The sequence below is a fragment of the Populus trichocarpa genome, chromosome 11 (genome assembly GCF_000002775.5).
Source record: "Populus trichocarpa isolate Nisqually-1 chromosome 11, P.trichocarpa_v4.1, whole genome shotgun sequence".
Lineage (NCBI taxonomy): Eukaryota > Viridiplantae > Streptophyta > Magnoliopsida > Malpighiales > Salicaceae > Populus > Populus trichocarpa.
Window position 1 is genome coordinate 7,131,156 of NC_037295.2, and position 21,583 is coordinate 7,152,738.

Consider the following 21,583-nt stretch of genomic DNA (forward strand, 5'->3'; position numbering starts at 1 on the left):
TTCATTTTAACTTATTTGATAAAGGTCATTGTATATGAATGAAATTCGCAAAGTCAGTGACTTTCAAATGAAATGCTGGGAATATATATATATATATATATAAAACATGCCTGAGCATACAGTTATTGCAGAAATAAGAGGACCGTAATTTCCTCTTTTTGGAATGCAAGTAGTCCCTTTTCCATTCCAGTATAAACGGATCTCCAAGGTAGTGTCTGTCACATTGGCATTGAATACTATAGAAGCTTTGTTAGATCAATTAGCAGCCTCCTCGATATTAAAATCTTTTTTCTCTATATTCGTTGCACCTTTGTAAGTAGTTTTGCAATAGACAAGCTGGAGCTTCTGCGAAATGCAAATACCTGCATTATTTTTACTTATGTTTCATTTGGTTCATGGTTAAACACAAACCAAGTTAAATGTGGAGGATGTTAAAGTGTTTAGAATGTGTGGAAGAAAGTTTAGAAATAAGGTTTTAAATGTTGAAAGTAAATTGATTTCTATAAATTTGTTGACTCGATCGATTGGTTGATAACAGGTCAACCAGTTGAGACAATGCGACTAGTTGGATTAAGAATCGGTCAACCGGTTCAGTTGTAATAATACAATTTCTGTATAGATTAGGATTTCCTTGAATTAGTTTAATTCCTTAATTATTTAGGATTTTATATTTATAAAAAGGCTTGTAATTCAACATTACTATAAATATAAAAAGAGAGAAAATAGCTAAGGGGGCTTAAAGAGAAACACTTACCAAAAGTATTCATTTCTCTCAATCTTCTTCTTGTTCTTGTTCTTGTTCTTGTTCTTGAGTTTTTGACCTTACATTATTGTGTTGATTATTTGTCATGGTCAATTCAAACTTCTCACTTCAATGTCATAGGTTAACAAAGGGCAACTGTGAAATTTAGTGTATTTGAGTAAAAGCTTAGCTAAGTTTCCAAAGATATATAGGAGACGTTTGAAAAAAGCTTTGAGAAGCCTATAAATAGAGCAACGTTGACTTCAGCCCAAAAGGAGGTCATGCAAAAGGCATGAAGGAAGAATCAACAAGCACTCATAATCATCTATCAATGTCTAGATGATGTCATTTTTGAGATAGTGGCTAATGCAACCGCCGTCAAACATGCATGAGAAATTTTGGAAGAATCAGATCAAGGAGTTGACAATGTGAGAGAAAGGTATGTTTACAAAAGCTATGTGGTGACTTTGAAAAGTTACATATGCTTGAATCAGAGAATATTTCAGAATACTTTGCCAGAGTATTAGTCATATACAATCAAATAAGGAGATACGGAGAGAAGATGGAAGAGACATGTGGTAGAGAAGATTCTACGCTCGCTACAAAAAAAAGTTCCATTATATGGTTATCCCGATAGAGGAATCACAAAATATGGATGTTCTCTCAATATAAAGTCTCATGGGAAAATTATAAATCCATGAGGAAAGAGTCAATGAGATTCAAAAGCATGTGGACGCACAAGCACTTATTTCAAAGCAAGAGGGTTTTGAATGTTCCTAAGGAGGTAGAGGACATGAACAAAACACATAAAGAGGAGTAAGAGGTAAATTTGAAAAAGGAGGCCAAGACAACCTTAACAGATCAATCAGTCGACCGCATGAAACAAACCAGTCGATCAGTTACACTAAAAATGACAATCCAAGATCCAGGTTTGACAAATCAAAAGTTAAATGTTATAACTATCAAAAGGCAGGTCATTATGTTAGGGATTGCTAGATTCCAACCAAGAGGTTTGAGGAGAATGAAAATCTTATAATATAAGTAGAGAAAGAAGCCACCCTACTATAAATGCATAATAAGAGAATGCAAGGCAAAGAGAATTGGTGGTATCTAGAAAATTGAGCTAGCAACCACATGTGTGGAGATAAAGACAAGTTCATGGAGCTTGATAAAACAATTAGAGGCAATGTCACCTTTGTAGATCATTCAAAAGTTGTCATCAAAGAAAAATAAATGATTTTGATTAAATTAAAAGATGGAATTCATCAATGTATTGGTGATATCTATTATATACTAACAGTGAAAAACAACATATTGAGCTAAGGACAATTGTTGAAGAAGGGATATGGGATTAAGATGAAAGATACTTTAACATTACTTGACACTAAATGAGTTATGATTGCAAAGGTAACTATGACAAAGAATATAATATAGTTGCTAAATGTCATAACCTATTTTTGGGTTATTTCTCAAGTTCACTTCTTTTTCTTCCAAAACAAAAACAAAAAAATAAAATAAAGACTAGTGACGCGGAGAAAGAAGGTCGAGAAGGATCTCAAACATATAGGAAAATCAAGCTGTAATTTTGAATGAAATTTGAAGCCTAATTGTACCTCATTATACCCAAGATTAAGGAAACAATGTAGATTCAATGTCAAATTAAATGATTATTGGACGGATCTACATAGAAATTGTTAGAGAATAATAATATTAATTATATCTTGGGACCTCACCTAAAAGTTTAAGTTATTAGGTTGAGATAGTTCTTTGACATGGTATCAGAGCCTTGATGACTAAACGGTCACGAATTTGAATCCCATTATCTCCATTTATTTGATAAAAATTAAACACAAGGTAATGTAAGTCTGTACAAGTTTCAAGCTCAACAAGCTTTCACTTGAGGGTGTGTGTTAAAGAATAATAATATTAATTATATCTTGGGACCTCACCTAAAAGTTCAAGCTATTCTTTGACATAAATGAAGTTCATAGGCATAATTAAATTTTTAATAGGTCAATTTGATTTAATTATTGAGAAAATTAAAATTTAATTATGTTTGAAAATTAATTTGAGTCGAATTAAAGGATGTAATCAAGTGCAAAGATATAATTAAACTTTAAATGAGTTAAATTAATTTTATTAAAGGCTTAACTGGTGAAAAATTAAGTTTGAAAAATCAATTTGGGCTTATTTGAGAAGATTGAAATTTTAAGAAACCAAATTTAATTTTACTAAGTCAGTTGGTTGAAATCAGGGGTAAAATTATAAAAAAATCAAAGTTTTATAATCAATTAAAAACTAAATTAAAAAATTCACAGCCAATACTCATTTTGCGGTGTTACTAAAATATATTCATGTTTTTAACTTCTATCACATTGCATCACATATAAGGTGATGAGTGAAGGTGTTAAGACTTGCAGCGTTTTCAGAAAATCCGATCTCCACACATCTGTTGGGATCACACCAGTCAAATTGATGTTTCGCAAAACCCTTCAAAGAAATTAAAGATCGGCTTAATTAGTTCTCAATAGAACATGTTCTCAAGTTTATTTTAGACATTTTACGGACAGTTGACGAACAAATTTTTCACTCTGGGGGGGTGTTGGTTAGATTAAACTCTGGTCCAGACATATCAGTAATCCTCCTGCAGTACATTGAAAAGAAAAGAATGTGTTATAGTTCCTTTTATTCTTTCTGTCTTCTTCAAAGAGGAAACACCAAAATCATTGTATTTATATATTGCTATGCATCTCAGGAAGTAGTTTGACTCACAAATCTGTCAGCTTCTCTAAAGAAAGAATGGCAGGAGGTATGGGCCCTTCTAGTCCACTTGCGCATAATTCACTTCGTTAGTCCAAAGAGGAAAAACAAAATATCAGAATATTGTGCAACATGTAGCAGAGAAACGAATTAACGAAAATATCATGCAGGTAGAGATCCTCACAGTCTAACAAGATTACTCCAGTTCCCAATGAAATCAGGTATTCTGCCACTAAGATTATTATCACTTGCACGACTGCACATTGCAAAACCGAATTAAGGAAACCAGATGCTATTGAATTATCAAAAACTTTGTTTAAAGAAGAAAGGAATTGATTGCTTACAAATTAGTCAAGTTTAGCTTAGCGAGAGTCTCTGGGAAGGTTCCCTCCAACTGATTGGAGGAAAGTATCCTGCAACCATTAATTCATAGCACAGCATCAAAGATTACAACTAAAATGCCTAGCTTGGGTTGGTTTAATAATGATGAGCAGTTAAATGCCTTACAGGACTGTTACGTTGACAAGATCACCAAGCTGAAAAGGTATAGTACCAGAAAACTGATTTGCTTCAAGGGACCTTCATGTATTAGTTTTTTATTAATTGACAAAAAAAGTAATAATAGTGAACCAAGTAAGCTAGCATTGTCAAAAACAGAAACACAAAACAAAACAAATGATAAATCGGCAGAACATATATTTATGACTTCAATACATACAAGTAAGTCAGGCTACGAAAACTTCCCAAGTACCCAGGAATATTTCCTGACAAGCGATTGGATGTAAGTGAGCTGCATGCATAAAATGTTATCTAGTTATGGTGAATTCTGCCTTGTGTATGAACTGGTAAGCAAAGATGAGGTGAATGAACTTACAGGTTTGTCAAATGTTTCATTGAAGCCCATTCCTCAGGAATATTGCCAGAAATGGAGTTGCGAGATAGGTCACTGTAACAGATAATATAGCATCAATACTTGAGAATTTAACTTGTTCAACTTATAAATTAGTCGATAAAAGTTACTTTGAGATTCTAAAATTAATACACATAGAAATACAAATAAATTATTTCCTGAAAAGGTTCTTACAGAATTTCAAGATATGTAAGGTTGGCTATTTCAGGCGGGAGCTTGCCTGGAAGACTGAGCGTTTTTAGATATAAACACCATCAGTATATAAAGAAATGTTTAGATGATTGAAAAAAAAACTCAAAACTACTTTGTGCTAATTTACTTATATTTGATCCAATGTATCCAATCTATTAAAAAATGGGCTATCCATACTACAACTAATTCAACACCAAAACATTTTAACATCAAGTATTCAAATAAATATAGAAGACAAAAAAAAATTTAAAAAAGAAGAAGAAGAAAAATCTTACAGTGACGTAATATGACTATAACCATCATTATTGAGGTTGAGGGTGCAATTGCACATGACGGTGCTATTGGCTTCTGAATCTTGTTTCGACAGATTCATATAGTGCAGAGTTCCTGGTTGGTTGCAAGCATCGCCCACCTCCAAGGGTTGCCCATATAAGGAAAGTCATTACTCTTTCACAAATTACTCATCCAACAGCATTAGCTCCTCCATAAAATTCTCATCCACCAGAATCAATTCCTTACGTTTAATTTAAATGTTTGAATCATGTACAGCTCATAAAATCACATCTTGTAGGCAGTTATAGAATAGCAGAACTTCAAGCTTAATAAGCTCTTCAATCTTGTATTTATACATGTAAATGTAAATGACAAAGTGATGCAGGCTAGAACGGAACTCACATGCGTTCCAACACACAAGGGTTTCTTCGATCTGTAATTCTGCAGAAAAACAGAAAAAGAGAGATTTTTGAGTTAACTACTCAAAAAAGTTTTTTTATCTTTATTCCATCCTACCTGTCGCAAGGCGATTACCATCAAATAAATAGAGGAACTGACCTCTCAGACTCCTAAAAACAACTCCCTTAGATCAGGAAACAATCCTGCATTAACTAGGAAATAAAAGCTGAATGGAGAAACGGAAAGAAAATTAAACTCTTAGACTCCTAAAGCAAACAACCCCAGATTAATTAGGGAAATAAAAGCTACATGAGGAAACGGGAATGAAACTCCAATCGTTACATAAGAAACTTAAAGTGCCCAGTTGTGAAATTTATGACTCAGCAATGTCAAGCCTTTTTTGTTGTTTTTGGGTGTCTTAAATATGAGTCTTGCTACCCGGTCTGCATCATCCTCCCCATGCTGAGAAGAATTCGGCCACGAATTCGGGAAATCTACATCCTCTGATGACGAGTCCCCGTGGAAAGGGACCAAGTGCTTGACATTAAATACATCTGCTGTGCGAATATGACTAGGCAGCTTGAGGCGATAAGCATTTGAATTAATTTTCTCAATAATCTCCACTGGACCAATTTTTCGTGGTGACAGTTTATTGTACTCACCTATAGGAAAACGATCCTTGGTTAGCACCACCCAGACAAAGTCACCCACTTCAAAATTGACAAGTCGCCGCTTTTGGTCCGCATCTTGTTTGAATTTGGCAATAGATTCCAGCAAGTTCTGTCGAGAAAGGTTGTGAACGTCCTGCAGCTGAGTGACAAAGTCCTCTGCTTTGTGATTAATTTTGGTGTTGCTTGGTAGATTAGCCAGATCAAGTGGACACCGTGGGAGAAACCCATACACAATTTCAAAGGGGCTGAGCTTGGTGCTACGATTGACTGCATGGTTATGAGCAAACTCTGCTTGGCCAAGTTTCTTGTCCCAAGATTTTAACTGATCACCTACCAAACTGCGAAGGAGATTTCCCAACGACCTGTTCACTACCTCGGTTTGCCCATCTGATTGAGGGTGATAAGCACTACTAAAATTCAAGCGAGTATTGACCATCTTCCAAAGACTCCGCCAGAAATGGCTTAGGAAACGAGTGTCCCTATCTGATACGATTGACTCTGGCAGCCCATGCAACCGATAAACTTCTCGAAAGAACAACTCAGCCACATTAACAGCATCTGTCGTTTTCTTACACGGGATAAAATGAGCCATTTTTGAAAACCTGTCTACTACCACGAAAATAGAGTCAAATCCCCGTTGGGTATGCGGGAGGCCTAAAACAAAATCTATGCTGATGTCGGACCATGGCCGTATTGGAACAGAAAGTGGCATGTACAAACCGTCATTAGTAGCTCCCCCTTTGGCAACTTGACAGACCTGACATCGCGCAACAAAACGCCCAACCTCTTTACGCAGTGATGGCCAGAAATAGGATGCAGCCACCAGCAAATAAGTTCGGTCTCTTCCCACATGCCCTTTTCCGTGCAGCTCTTGTATGATCTTGGTCTGTAGACTACAGTCAGGTATACACAATTGGGTGCCCTTGAAAAGAAACCCGTCTTGCAGGACAAAATCACTTTGTTGGTTGTTCTGAATTTTCTCTATCACACCAGCAAAGAAAGGGTCAGAGACATACAACTTTTGAAAGGAGTCGAAACCCAATACCTTGACACGCATGTCAACCAGCAAATTTTTTCGACGATTGAGAGCATCAGCCACTCGATTCTGTGTGCCCGCCTTATGTTTAATGACAAAAGTGAATTGTTGTAAGTATGTAGCCCAAGATGCATGTCGAGATGAAATCTTATCTTGACTCCCCATGTGTTTAAGGGCATTATGATCAGTGAATAAAACGAACTCCTGAAGAAACAGATAATGCCGCCAATGCCTTACTACTTGAACCATTGCATAGAATTCAATGTCATAGGTGTTGTACCGTGACTTTGCCCCTGAGAGTTTCTCACTGAAGAAGGCGACATGCCTGCCATTTTGGCTCAGAACTGCCCCGATTCCTAGCTTTGAGGCATCACAGTGTAGCTCAAAAGGATTTGAAAAGTCTGGTAGGACAAGTACTGGGGCAGTGGTCAGTCGTTGCTTGATTTCTTGGAAGGCTATCTCGGCCTCAGGTGTCCATGTAAACTTGCCATTGCTCCTCATACAATCAGTCACTGGGGCCATTATGCCACTGAAGTGTGGAATGAAACGACGATAGAACGAGGCCAACCCATGGAAGCTTCGGACATCAGTCACATTTTGCGGCTGTGGCCACTGTTTGATGGCTTCAATTTTTGAATCGTCTACTGAGAGCCCTTCAGAAGAAATGATATACCCCAAGAACAAGACCCGGTCAGTTAAGAACACACTTTGTTTTTGCTGCGAAAAACTGCTCTCTGCATAACACATCCAAAACTTCCCGAAGATGTTGTAGATGCATCCTAGGATCAACACTGTAAATTAAAATATCATCAAAATATACCACCACGCTCTTACCAATGTAGGGCCGCAAGGCTTGATTCATCACCCGCATGAATGTGCTTGGAGCATTAGACAACCCGAACGGCATGACCATCCACTCAAAAAGTCCTTTTCGAGTCTTGAAGGCCGTTTTCCATTCATCTCCCGGTCGAATACGAATCTGGTGATATCCGCTCTTCAGGTCCAACTTCGTGAATATGGTGGCCCCACTCAACTGATCCAGCAAGTCATCCAACCGTAGGATTGGAAACCTGTAACGAACCGTAATTTTATTGATGGCCCTGCTGTCAACACACATTCACCATGTCCCATCTTTCTTTGGGGTCAGAAGGGCAGGTACCGCGCAAGGACTAAGACTCTCTCGAATATGTCCTTTCGCTAGCAATTCCTTTACTTGGCGCCGTAATTCTTCATGCTCCTTCTAACTCATCCGAGAATGTGGTCTGTTGGGCAAATTGGCACCCGGCACCAGATCAATGTGGTGTTGAATGTCCCTTAATGGGGGTAGGCTTTCAGGAAGCTCAGCTGGAAATACATCTCCAAACTCCTGCAATAATGGTTCAACGCTGCCCGGAATAATGCTATCCTCAACTTCCATTCTTCCGATCAGTATGTAAACCATTCCAGATTCCCTAATTTCCGCTTCAAACTTAGCCATTGTCAATAAATTATTGTTTTCTCCTTTTGGAATGCCGCTTGTAACTTCCCTTTTTGGTACCAACACAACCCTGATTGAATTAAACATGAAAGTGCATGTATTCAAGAACCCGTCATACATCACACGTCGGTCATATAACCATGGTCTGCCCAATAATAGATGACAAGCATCCATGGAAACCACATCACACCAAACCTGATCTTTGTAGGTTGCGCCGATTGAAAAAGACACTAAGTTGCGCCTTGTCACTGTAACATCATTCTTCTTATCTAGCCATGTTAGTTTATATGGTCGCGGATGTGATTCTGTTGCCAGGTGTAGCTTACGGACCACCTCTTCGGACACTACATTCTCACAGCTACCTGAGTCAACTATGAATCGACAAACCTTCCCGCTAATTGTGCAAGTGGACTGGAATACATTAGTATGCAACTAGTCATCTTCTACTCCACGGGGTGCTAAGCAACTACGTCAGATCATTAATACCGGTCCAGTATCCCCCTCTAAACGCTCTTCAATTATCTCTGTGCTATTATAGGTTGTTCCAGGTTTGATTTCCACACCTTTCCCTCGGCAATATTCCACGTGCTTCTTGTGAATCATCAATATGGGACCATGATCTCCCTCTAGTCGCTCCTCCTTATCATAAACTGGTTCTGTTTCAACATCGCCTTCTTGCTCCCTGATGTTTTCTTCGACGTCCAAAAATAATCCCCTCTGTGGTCCTTTCTTACATTCTGCGAATCTGTGTCCTGGCTCTCCACAATTAAAACAACGAAAACCTGTGGTCGGTGCCGTTGTGTGAGTGGGCACAGTGGGTTTGGTAATAGTAGATGGTGGAATGGTTGCTCGTCCGCTGCTACTGCTACTTGCACCACCTGTACTAGAACCCCTGAAACTCATGTTCCCTGTTCGTCCGCTGTTAATGCTCGTACCTGCACCCGAACCTCCAAAATTTATGCCCCCCGTATTTCTGCGCACCTGTTGTTTTTCTAACCGCACTGCTCTCTAGTGAGCATCAGACACACTCAACACATCAAACATATTAAGGACATCTTGGAATTGAATCCGCAATCCCCCAATATATCGCGCCACCCGCGACTCCTCATCCTCTGCAATCGCATCTCGCGAAACTAATTGGTAGAACTCCGTAGTGTAGTCATCAACTGATCAGTTGCCCTGTCTTAGATTTTGTAACCGTTGGTAAAGCGTCCGTGTGTAATTGTATGGTAAAAACGCAGAACGCATGTGTTTTTTCATCTTGTCCCAACTTGTGATCTTTCCTTTCCCTTGTAGAGCCCTTGTTTTCTTTACCTGTTGCCACCAAGCTCCGGCCCGACCTCTGAGCCTTGTTGCAACTAGGGCCACCCGTTTGTCTTCTGGAACTTGCTTAAATTCCAAAACTTCATCTACGGTATTGATCCAGTCGAGGTATTCATCCGTTTGCAAACCACCATGGAACTCTGGTATGTCGATTTTGAGGCCTATCTCCCAACGCCTTGATTCATCATTCACTGGTCTCCTCTGTGCTAGTTGAGGGGCGAATGGATTTTCATCACTTTCGAACTCCTCTTCCATGTTTTGTGGATTCTGATCCTGATGTTGAGCCATCGACGCTGCTAACTGCCGTGTTAACGTCTCGACTTGCTGTTGTAATCGTGCAATCTCATCGCGCTCGTAGACTTCATCCAACGATTGTTCACGAAGGTTCGGCAGGTTCGCACGTCTCTTTGGTGCCATCACGACGATAGCTGACCGAGTTCTGATACCAAACTGATGCAGGCTAGAACGGAACTCACACGCGTTCCAACACACAAGGGTTTCTTCAATCTGTAATTCTGCAGAAAAACAGAAAAAGAGAGATTTTTGAGTTAACTACTCAAAGAAGTTTTGTTTTTTCTTTATTCCATCCTACCTGTCGCAAGGCGATTACCATCAAATAAATAGAGGAACTGACCTCTTAGACTCCTAAAAACAACTCCCTTAGAGCAGGAAACAATCCTGCATTAACTAGGAAATAAAAGCTGAATGGAGAAACAGAAAGAAAATTAAACTCTTAGACTCCTAAAGCAAACAACCCCAGATTAATTAGGGAAATAAAAGCTACATGAGGAAACGGGAATGAAACTCCAATCATTACATAAGAAACTTAAAGTGCCCAGTTGTGAAATTTATGACTCAGTAATGTCAAGCCTTTTTTATTGTTTTTGGGTGTCTTAAATATGAGTCTTGCTACCCGGTTTGCATCACAAAGTGTGTGGTGTCATTACGTTAATCTGCTTCCTATCTTTCTCTTTATGGTATCAGAGCCCTCTTTTCTCCAACGAGTTTCCCTTTAATTTTTTTTTCTTCTTCGCTTCTGCAATGGCCTCCTCAGCCCCTTCCCCTGTTGCTATTAACGCTACTCAGCAGATCACTACCCGACTCACACCAACTAATTATCCCTCTTGGCATGCACAGTTTGAGTCTCTCCTTCTCGGCTACAATCTCTATGGTTATATCGATGGTACACTCACATGCCCCTCGTCCCCAACCCTTGATGCAGCACCTACTGCTGCCTATACTCATTGGTTTCGACAGGACAAATTAATTTTGCATGCTATTCTTACTTTGGTGTCTGATTTTGTGATACCCTTCATAGCTGCTTCCAAAACATCCTCTCAAGCCTGGAACAAACTGACCAAGCTTTATGCCAGTCGTTCTAGAACACGAGTCATGCAATTCAAAGAGGATCTCACTCTTATTCAGCGTGGAACACGTACTGTCACAGACTTTCTTTATTTTGTCAAGTCTATTACAGATGAGCTTGCTCTCATTGATGCCCCCCTCTCTGCTGATGACATCACTCTCTATGTTCTCGATGGCTTAGGTCCTGAATACAGAGAAATGGTAGCTCCCATTCGTACACGTGAATCTTCTTTATCATTTGAAGAACTTCATGATCTTCTCATTGGTCATGAGTCTTATCTCAAACGCCTGGACATTAATCCTCCTTCCCTGGTTGTCACAGCACACAATACTCAGCGCAAAGATCATCGTTTTTCAAAAAAACAACCATGGTCTTCTTTGCATGCAGCCACCCAGAAATATGATTCCAAATCTCAACCCCGCTATTTCAGGCAACAAAAATATACCCCCAAATGCCAATACTGTGATCAACTTGGCCATGTTGCCAAATACTATCCTCAGTTACATACCAGAAAGGCTACAACAAACTGCACCACTGCTTCTCCTAGCCCAGAACAACGCTGGCTCATTGACTTTGCTGCATCCCATAACATCACCTCTCAAGTATCCAATCTGCACTTAGACTCTGAATACGATGGCACAGATGAAGTGCTTATTGGAGATGGTTCAGGTTTGAAAATAACCCACTCAGGTTCTCTTACTCTTCCTTTTCCTAAACGCAATTTCCAAGTTCAAGACACTCTTTGTGTTCCCACCATCAATCAAAATTTGATTTCAGTACATCATTTTACCAAACACAACAATGTGTTTCTTGAATTTCATCCTTCTTGTTTCTTTGTTAAGGATCGGCGGACGAGAGAGATTCTTCTTCAAGGCCTGTGTGAGAATGGTGTTTATCCTCTTCCTCATCCCCGTGCCTCCACTCCCATTGCAATGGTCTATGAACGCACGTCCATAAATGGCTGGCATCAACGCCTCGGTCATCCTTCCTCTAAAGTTGTAGCCAAAATGATCACCTCCTTCTCTCTTCTAATTTCCAGCAATTCGTCTATATCTCATTTTTGTGATTCCTGTTCAATCAATAAATCTCATCGCTTGCCTTTTCATAAACATGGCCTCACTAGCTCTGCTCCTTTTGATTTAATATATACCGATGTTTGGGGACCATCACCACAAATCAACATTCAAGGTCATAAATATTACGTGATCTTTATTGATCACTTCACAAAATATATCTGGTTTTTTCCACTCCGTAACAAATCTGATGTTACAGTCATCTTTCCTCAATTTCATAAAATGATTCAAAATCGGTTTAATGCTAATATCAAAAGTCTCTACTCTGATAATGGCAAAGAATTTGTCGCCCTTCAACCATTTCTTACTCTTCACGGCATCAGCCATTACACCACAGCCCCCCACACTCCTCAACAAAATGGCGTTTCAGAGCGTCGCCATAGACACATAGTAGAAACAGGCAACACACTTCTCAGTCACGCAAATCTTCCTTCTCATTTTTGGTCTTATGCCTTTGTCGCAGCAACCTATCTAATCAATCGGTTGCCCTCCCCTATTCTTCATCACAGCTCCCCTTTTCAAACCTTGTTTACAGAAGCTCCAAATTATCTCAAACTCAGATCATTTGGTTGCTTATGTTTTCCCTGGTTAAAACCTTACCACACAAATAAGCTTCAACCAAAATCTGTTCCCTGTGTGTTTCTTGGTTATTCCACTACACAAAGTGCCTATCTTTGCTTACACTTACCTACTCAACGCTTATATGTCTCCCGCCATGTTACGTTTGATGAAAATATCTATCCTCTAAAGAACATCAACAAACAGTCCTCTTCTGAGTCCTCCATACCTGTCGCTCCTACTCTTTCTGCACCACTGCTATAAATTGTCACACCAGCCAACCCAGCTCCCTCTGCACTAGTCTCCACTGCCCCTCAAGAAGAGCTCTCTCTCCCTACATCCAATTCAGACACTACAACAACAGTCTCCATGGTTCAGGTAAATATTCCAACTCCTGTTGTCTCTCAAAGACACCATCACATGACCACTCGGTCTATGAATAAAATCTTTGTTCCCAAACAACTTCACAAAACCATCACACATCCATTACCTGAACCAACATGTGTCAGTCAAGTACTTCAAAATCCACTCTAGCGTCGTGCCATGTCCGAAGAAATCACTGCATTACTTAATCATGCAACTTGGGAACTTGTCCCTCCTGCAGACAACCAAAATCTTATAGGGTGCAAATTTGTTTTTCGAACGAAAAGAAACTCTAATGGAACCATTAGCAGATAAAAAGCTCGTCTAGTTGCTAAAGGCTTCCACCAAAGACCAGGTCTTGATTATTCCCAGACATTCAGTCCAGTTGTCAAACCAGCTACAATTTTTTTAATCCTCTCTATTGCTGTCATGAATGGTTAGTCCCTTCGGCAACTTGACATCAATAATGCCTTTCTTCATGGAAATCTTGAAGAAACAGTATTCATGCATCAACCTCCAGCGTTCAAAGATATATCCAAGCCTGACTATGTTTGCAAACTGAAGAAAAGTATTTATGGACTAACACAGACACCCCGCCAGTGGTACAAAGCTCTCCGGGATGCTCTTTTGTAGTTTGGTTTTGTTCACTCAGCTACGGACAATTCCTTATTCATTTATGCCTCTAATAGTGTTCTATGCTATTGTCTTGTGTATGTTGATGACATTATTATCACAGGAAGCGTCTCCACATTTGTAGCTGATACCATCAACAAACTCAGTCACACCTTCTCTGTCAAAGACATGGGACATCTCCATTTCTTTCTTGGCATTAAAGCTATTCCTACAGCCAAGGGTCTTTTCCTTTCCCAACATAAATACATACGAGATTTACTCTCTAAAACTTCCATGGATATGGCCAAAGACATTCACACTCCAATGTCAACCAGCACACCACTGATTCTAACAAATGGTTCAGCCCCTGCAAACAGCACAGAATATAGAAGAGTTATTGGAGCACTGCAATATCTTGGCCTGACTAGACCTAACATTGCCTTTGCAGTAAATCGGCTTTCCCAGTTCATGCACAAACCAACAGCGTGTCATTGGACTGCAGCCAAACGCATTCTCAGGTATCTCAAGCAAACAATGTTCCATGGGATTCTTATTCAACAAAGTAGCCCCTTCAACCTACACACCTTTGTTGATGCGGACTGGGCTGCCAACACTGATACAAGGGTCTCCACCACTGCCTTTATCACCTTTCTAGGCTCCAATCCCATCTCTTGGTCTGCACGCAAACAAAGAGCTGTATCGCGTTCCTCTACAGAAGCTGAATTCGTGCATTAGCTGCTGTCACTTCTGAAATAGTGTGGTTTCACTCCTTAATCACAGAACTTGGCTTACATCTACAACATCCTCCCCAAGTTTTTTTTTATAACATTGGTGCAACTCATTTCAACTTAAATCCAGTACAACACACTCGCATGAAACATATCGAAATCGACCTTCTTTTTGTTCGTGATCTTGTCCAGAAAGGTCGAGTTACTGTCAATCATGTTCACACTTTAGACCAGCTTGCAGACTTACTCACAAAGCCTCTTCCCCACCACCATTTTCAAACCTTACAATCCAAGATTGGTGTTACTGATGGTACCTCCATCTTGTGGGGACATATAAGAAAAGTCATTACTCTTCCACAAATTACTCATCCAACAGCATCAGCTCCTCCATAAAATTCTCATCCACCAGAATCAATTCCTTAAGTTTAATTTAAATGTTTGAATCATGTACAGCTCATAAAATCACATCTTGTAGGCAGTTATAGAATGGCAAAACTTCAGGCTTAATAAGCTCTTCAATCCTGTCTTTATACATGTAAATGTAAATGTAAATGACAAAGTGTGTGGTGTCATTACGTTAATCTGCTTCCTATCTTTCTCTTTAGCCCACCCAGCGTCAGTGTCTCGACAATTTGTTTTAACGCCGTCACTAGTTCAAGGATCATGCATCCACGGAAAAGTTTATCAAAATATCCATATCCATAATATAACATCGGTTAATAGTAACTCTTATCACCAAAAAAAAAAAACTAATAGTTTTCGAGTGGTATTCTAACACAATAAAATGGTCGGAATCTCGAGTACAAATAATCCAGTAAAAATAGAAATAAATAATGAAAATATATAAATAAAGTAAACGGATTGTGTATTAACTCCAGAATTTAATTATAAATAATTCAAAATTCTCCTTTTCAATTTGTTGCATGTATTTTAGGAGAATTGGAAATCAAAAAACACTTTTTTTTAACTCATTTATATGTTTTAAATTTTTTTTACTCAATATATTTTTTTAAACCCACTTATTTTTTTAAATTAATTTTATTTGTTTACTCTTAATATCAAATACATATTGTTTGTTTTTCTTAATTAATAAAACATGTAAGATAAAAAATAAAAAAAGGGAGGCCAAACATATTCTTAATTTTTTTTTTTAAAGAAAATAATACGAAGATACAACTCATTTACGGTTTTAAGTTTTTGGATTGCAAGATGTAATTCTTATAATATTTTTAAGTATTTTGGATCCAAAATGGTAAATTAAAGCCGGGTATTTATAATTTTATAGAGGTATGGCCATATTGTGTGTATTTACACAGGCTATCAAATGATATACGAGAGACAATAACTTGCTTTCCTTCTTGTTAATGTATTGACCATGTGATAACATTTATAGAATTGAAGAAAATTACAATAATCATGAAATAAAAAATACGTACTGTTTGTTTTTCTTAATAAAAAAAAAACATGTAAGATATTTTTTATATTGAGTCAAGGTGCATCTTGGGAATTGATTTTTATAGTTTTTCATAATTTATTTTTTATAGAGTTTTTCCGGTCTCATAATCAAAATTTGACAGGTTAACACATGTTGACTTAAGTTGTTTTATTTTTATTGAATTTTATTTTCAATTTTATCTTTCAATATTTGATTGATTAAGTTAGTAATGTGTGAGTTTTTCTTTACATTCAATTTTTTTTTCTAACTCGCAGTGTAACGAAAGACAATAATCCAGTAATAAATTATTGAGTCAAGAGGCATCTTGTGAACTAAATTGGATTGGATCTCATTCAATTTAGCTTAACAATTACATCCAAATACTAATTAAATTATTTTCCTTACCTATTAAAAAGTTTAGAAGATGCGTAAAAATAAACAATCACCTCAAAAGACAAAAAGAAAGTATAATCTTTTTTCAAATAAATAAATAATTTGAGCTTCTCTAACAGTAAAAAGCCTATATATTGTATTAGAAAGGGTCACAAAAATTAGATATTACTAAGCTCAACGAGGGTCAAAATATTGTTAACCTAGTTATCCAAATTCAAACAAAGATGATACTAAGAAGTGAAGGGAAAACTTTTATGTGGCCCAAAAGCTTAGTTTTCACCCCTTTTTTTTTTTATGTTATTCTCGTTCCATGATTTAGTAGAAAGTCTAAAATATAATAATTAAATATATGTCTTAATTATTTTAATTTACTATATATATATTTTAAATATTATATTTTGAAGAATCTAAATTATCAAACTAAGCTTAATATCTATAATTACAGTACTTTTTAGTTCCTAACACATATCTTTATAAGTAAAGTCATTATTGCATCATAAAAAAATAAAAAAAAAATATTAAAAATAAAATTGTTGATGATATTTGGTACTAAAAAATTTTAGGATTATGATCAATTGAGTTATTTGTTCGAAAAATTCACAATATTTACAAACTCAATGTTGAGTTTGCAAGGACAAAAAAATTTCGTTGACTTTTTTTTTGTTTTTTTAAAAAATTAAGTCATGAATATTAAGGAATAATTTAATATATTATTTTTTTAATAATAAAATCAAGTTCATTTGAAAATTAATTAATTTATATCCATATAATATATAAGATTTAATAGGTGAGATAAAAAGATATTTAGCCTTTAGAGGTTACAAGTGAGAAGCACATCTGTTGATGTTTATGAACAAAAAAGAAGAAAAAACGAAAACTACTTTATGAGAAGGTACAATGGTCCTGACACTTGGTTTTGATCAGATACTTATAAGACCCAAAGTTCAAAGTTTCAAAGACTTGCTGTATACTTATAAGACCTCACTGATCTGATCTCAATATATATTACTGTGAAAACAAAGTAATAGGGTGCTAGGTTGTTCTTACCTTCTCCTGGATGTAGCTGATCAGAAGCAAGCAAAGAAATAGAGCTCGAGAAACTGATCATCACCATAACTTGGCAAAGCTGAAACATCATTAACATCTTGTGCTGAAATTGGCTGCAAAAGCTCGAATAAGTTTTTTAATTGTCGACATGAGACAGGCAGGGAAAAACTCTCAGATATTTTGAAACATGCTAAGAACATACTGGAAACGAGAGAGATTCCACCCAGAAAAGAGAGAAAGAAAAAGGATTTATCCTTGTATACATTGTTTGAGTTATTAATAAAAGAGACCCACATTGCTTGAAGTTCATTCCATACTGCTGTAAAGTGCACTAAGGACTTCATCATCAATTGTTCACTAATTCGAGTAGAATTTTCTGCTCTTCTTTTTTCTTTTTCTTTTTGCAAATACTGATTGATGTAGACATAGACCAATCTCTTTTCCACCTGCTGCTAAAGAACGACAAGATATATGAAGTTTATGATAGACTCAATTATATAGCTAGTTGGTGCATGATTGACAGTTTAACACTTGCAGCAGGTTTATTTGTATGTTTGAAGAATGGTTTTAGAAAAAAATTAAAATTTTATTTATTTTTTATTTTAAATTAATATTTTTAATGTTTTTATATTATTTTAATATATTTATATAAAAAATATTTTTAAAAAAATAAAAAAATATTATTTTAATATATTTTTAACAAAATAAAAAAACTTTAAAAAATACCTATTAGTATATCTTATAAAGCCGCCGCCGATTTTAATGCTTCTGTTAGCCTTCATTTGCTTTGAATATTAAGTTTTTTTTCTACCCGTGAGCAAATTTATTTCCCAAACAAACACTCTCGTTATATCAGAAAAATAGTCTCGTGACACGTGGATTGTGCATTTATTATAAAAAATAATAATTAATAATTATAATTGTCTACGTACCTACCTGTGGGTTGTGCATGTATTATAAAAAATAGTCTCGTTATTCTTCAGAGAATACTTTGTGAATGTAAATTTTTTATCAGATGAACACTCTCAATAAAGTGTAATTTTTTTTTTTTGTGAATGTAATTTTTTTTATTACTTATCCAATGAACACACTCTCTTCTATTTATTTTTCCAAAATTTTTAATAAAATGTAATTTTTTCAATTTCAATGTCGATTTCGTACCCGACATTACGAATGAAGTTTAGAATGTAAAAATGGATAAGAAATCACCATTTGTGGAGAAGATGAGTTTACAGTGTGGGTTAATGGCTAGCTACGGGAGGTTGTGGAGAGGGCTGTGTTCGTGAGAAAGGGCTGATTCGGCAAGAAAGGGGCTGGAAATTTTGGGTATGATTCTGGTTAGATGCTGGGCGTAATTTATGCCTTGTGTCTTGTGTATTTCTTTCTGCCTGCACAAGCTTTATACACAGGTCTATATTTATAATTCAAGAGTCCGTAGTCATATGAAATTCAAAAATCTCATACAAAAACAAGCTGATTCCTTGTATGATTACAAACGAAGCTCCAAGCATGTCTTTGGCTTTATTCAATTAAAGACGAGGTTTCACTGATGTTTAAATTTATGGACTCGGGATTGATGGGGTACAGATCATGGGCAGATTTAGAAGAATTTCCAATCCATGATTTATCAGATGGAGGAAAGCGGTCTTGTGTGCTGTTTAAACTCTGGTCCATGACCTGCTGATAGTGGCCCTTGAGAAGTTTGGAGTGTAAATCATCACCATAAATGCTAGGATCTGAGATCATCTCCTGGATGCTGGTCTGTCCTTCAAGCATGCTCGCCACTTCTGACATTGCAGGCCTTAGAGATGGAGATGCATTGGTGCATAAGAGAGCCAATTTGATCATCCTCTCAGCCTCTTCCTTGTTGAATTCAGACTGCAGCTTTGGGTCCACTATCTCCATTAAATTTCCCTTTTTTTGCGGTACATGGGCCTGTGAAAGCAAAAAGTAAAGTATTTGCAGAGAGGACTAGTGCCTAATGCATCATGGATTCAAGAGCAACAAGAACAGACTCGTAACTTACCCAGTCAAGAAGACATACGAATTCATTTGTTGTCCTGTAACTCGAATTGCTTCTTCCACTGACAATTTCTAAAGCAACTCCAAAACTATAAACATCTGCTTTGTCTGTTAAATAACCCCACAGCGCATATTCTGGAGCCATATATCCTCTGAAATCAGAACCATGCCAGATTAGTGACTCTACCGGAGAATATTGCGATCACTGAATAAAAGAAGCTGCAAATTAAGTCTGATTAAAACTTACATGGTTCCAGCAACACGAGTGCTAATGTGAGTGTTCTCCTCTTCATTGAGCTTAGCTAGTCCAAAGTCTGATATCTTGGCACTTAGATCTTTGTCCAGTAATACATTTGTACCTTTGATGTCGCTGTGAACAATCCTGATTGCAGATTCTTCATGGAGAAATGCTAAACCTCTGGCTATTCCAACACATTTCTTATATCTTGTTGGCTAATCCAGCATCAGAAAACTTGTTTCTGAACCTGTAGCTAATCCAGTAAAGGAGGTTCACTAAATAAAATGACTTCAACTTTGCTAGTCGATGCTATTATTGAAAAAAGAAGAAGAAGATTTTACTGGAAAGTAATCAGATGCCATTATAGTTACCAAAAAGTGCTTTGGCGAGGGAGTTGTTTTCCATGTATTCGTACACCAGAAGCAACTGACTCCTTCAATACAGCATCCATAAAGCTTTACAAGATTGGGATGCTGTAAACCAGATATCATGCCTATTTCATTCACAAATTCTCGGTTTCCTTGCCTGGATCTAGGAGATAGCTGCTTAACAGCAATGACAGTTCCATCTGACAATTTACCCTGCATTGAATTTATTGTAGACATTTTGCATGATCAAACAAAAGGTCCAATGATCAACCGGGATAATATGCAAGAGAATATTAGAGTGACAGACCTTGTATACGGAGCCAAATCCACCTTCTCCAATTTTGTCAGCAGAATCAAAATTGTTAGTGGCAGCTCTCAGCTGCCTCAAAGTGAAGGAACCAGTTTTCAGATCTAGCCCCTTGAGATCTGCACATAATTGTTGGTGACACAAGGGAAATGCTTCAACATCATCAATGCGCGGATGTGTTATATTCTAGATGTTTGCGTGTGTAATAGATTTTAATTAACTAATTAAAGAAAAGGCTTTAGCACTCAGATGATTGATTTCAATGTACCTCGTTCTCTCATGAACTTGTCTCTAAAATAGAATTTCCAACAAATGACACCCATTACCAAGAAAACGAGTAAGGCTGAAGTGAAAACGATAGGTGTTTTACTTGCTTCTCCAGGTTCTGAAATTAAACAAAGTTACACGTACAAACACAGAAAGCCAATGGGACAATAAATCACTGTAGGGAAGCAGTTCACTTCTCACCTGGACAATAAGTACTCTGGCCTGAAAACCACAAACCACAAACCATAAAATGCTTCTTAGATGGTATAATGAACTGAGTAGAAGCTTACATACAGTTAAGATGAAAATCAAAGCCAGGTTCATAAGGAAGAATTTGTTTGTTAATTAAGCAACCGGTGGGGGAAATGACCAAGTCTAAGTCTAAGGGGTGGTGAGATTTGAACTTGTAATTATTTGATCAACAAAGCTATGATATCATTGCTAAAGGTCAGTGTATACGAATGAAATTCGCAAAGTCAGTGACTTTCAAATGAGATGCTGGGAATACATATATATAAAACATGCCTGAGCATCCAGTTATTGCAGAAATAAGAGGACCGTAATTTCCTCTTTTTGGAATGCAAGTAGTCCCTTTTCCATTCCAGTATAAACGGATCTCCAAGGTATTGTCTGTCACATTGGCATTGAATTCTATAGAATAAGCTTTGTTAGATCCATTAGCAGCCTCCTCAATATTAAAATCTTTTTCTCTAGTTTCCCCTGGAAAACAAATCCCAAGTTAAAAGGATCTTTTTGAAAAAAGAAAAATCATCTTTTTGGATAATATAAATGTCAAAAAAGCGTTTTCCAACTATTTTGTACAATTCGTCATCTGTGAATTGTATCTCAGCAAAGTCGAGTTTAACAGTGCACATCCCATTTTCCAGACAATATCCATAATAAGTGAGAGAGATGGCAGCTCTGCGTGCTGTAGAATACACCGTACCCGTTAGGAAATAAGAGTGGTTTGAATGAAGTATATATCCAGGGCTTTCACCATCATCATCCATAAAATCTCCTGTG

At 37.1% G+C, this 21,583-nt stretch overlaps 2 protein-coding genes across 2 annotated transcripts; both read right to left on the bottom strand.

The window, feature by feature from the left end:
- Positions 1-18,879: 18,879 nt before the first annotated feature.
- LOC18103116 (probable LRR receptor-like serine/threonine-protein kinase At1g07650) lies at positions 18,880-19,882 on the bottom strand. The gene is made up of 3 exons (XM_052445443.1): positions 19,628-19,882; positions 19,385-19,532; positions 18,880-19,293 (listed from the first exon to the last, which is right to left on the bottom strand). The coding sequence occupies exons 2-3, from the start codon at positions 19,523-19,525 to the stop codon at positions 18,880-18,882; spliced, it is 555 nt and encodes a 184-aa protein (XP_052301403.1). The 5' UTR covers positions 19,526-19,532; positions 19,628-19,882.
- On the bottom strand, positions 19,624-21,267 carry LOC127903931 (probable LRR receptor-like serine/threonine-protein kinase At1g53420). The gene is made up of 4 exons (XM_052445407.1): positions 20,562-21,267; positions 20,294-20,412; positions 19,990-20,199; positions 19,624-19,833 (listed from the first exon to the last, which is right to left on the bottom strand). Exons 1-4 carry the CDS (start codon positions 20,614-20,616, stop codon positions 19,624-19,626), a joined length of 594 nt encoding a protein of 197 aa, XP_052301367.1. The 5' UTR covers positions 20,617-21,267.
- Positions 21,268-21,583: the final 316 nt, after the last annotated feature.

Excerpts from the sequence above, each read along its gene's own strand:
- LOC18103116 (XM_052445443.1), bottom strand. The coding sequence starts at position 19,525 with ATGGCTCCAGAATATGCGCTGTGGGGTTATTTAACAGACAAAGCAGAT. Across the intron at positions 19,294-19,384 it reads TCGTATGTCTTCTTGACTGG|GCCCATGTACCGCAAAAAAA; the intron begins GTAAGTTACGAG and ends TTGCTTTCACAG.
- LOC127903931 (XM_052445407.1), bottom strand. The coding sequence starts at position 20,616 with ATGGGTGTCATTTGTTGGAAATTCTATTTTAGAGACAAGTTCATGAGA. Across the intron at positions 20,200-20,293 it reads GATTTGGCTCCGTATACAAG|GGTAAATTGTCAGATGGAAC; the intron begins GTCTGTCACTCT and ends AATTCAATGCAG. Across the intron at positions 19,834-19,989 it reads CCTCGCCAAAGCACTTTTTG|CCAACAAGATATAAGAAATG; the intron begins GTAACTATAATG and ends ATGCTGGATTAG.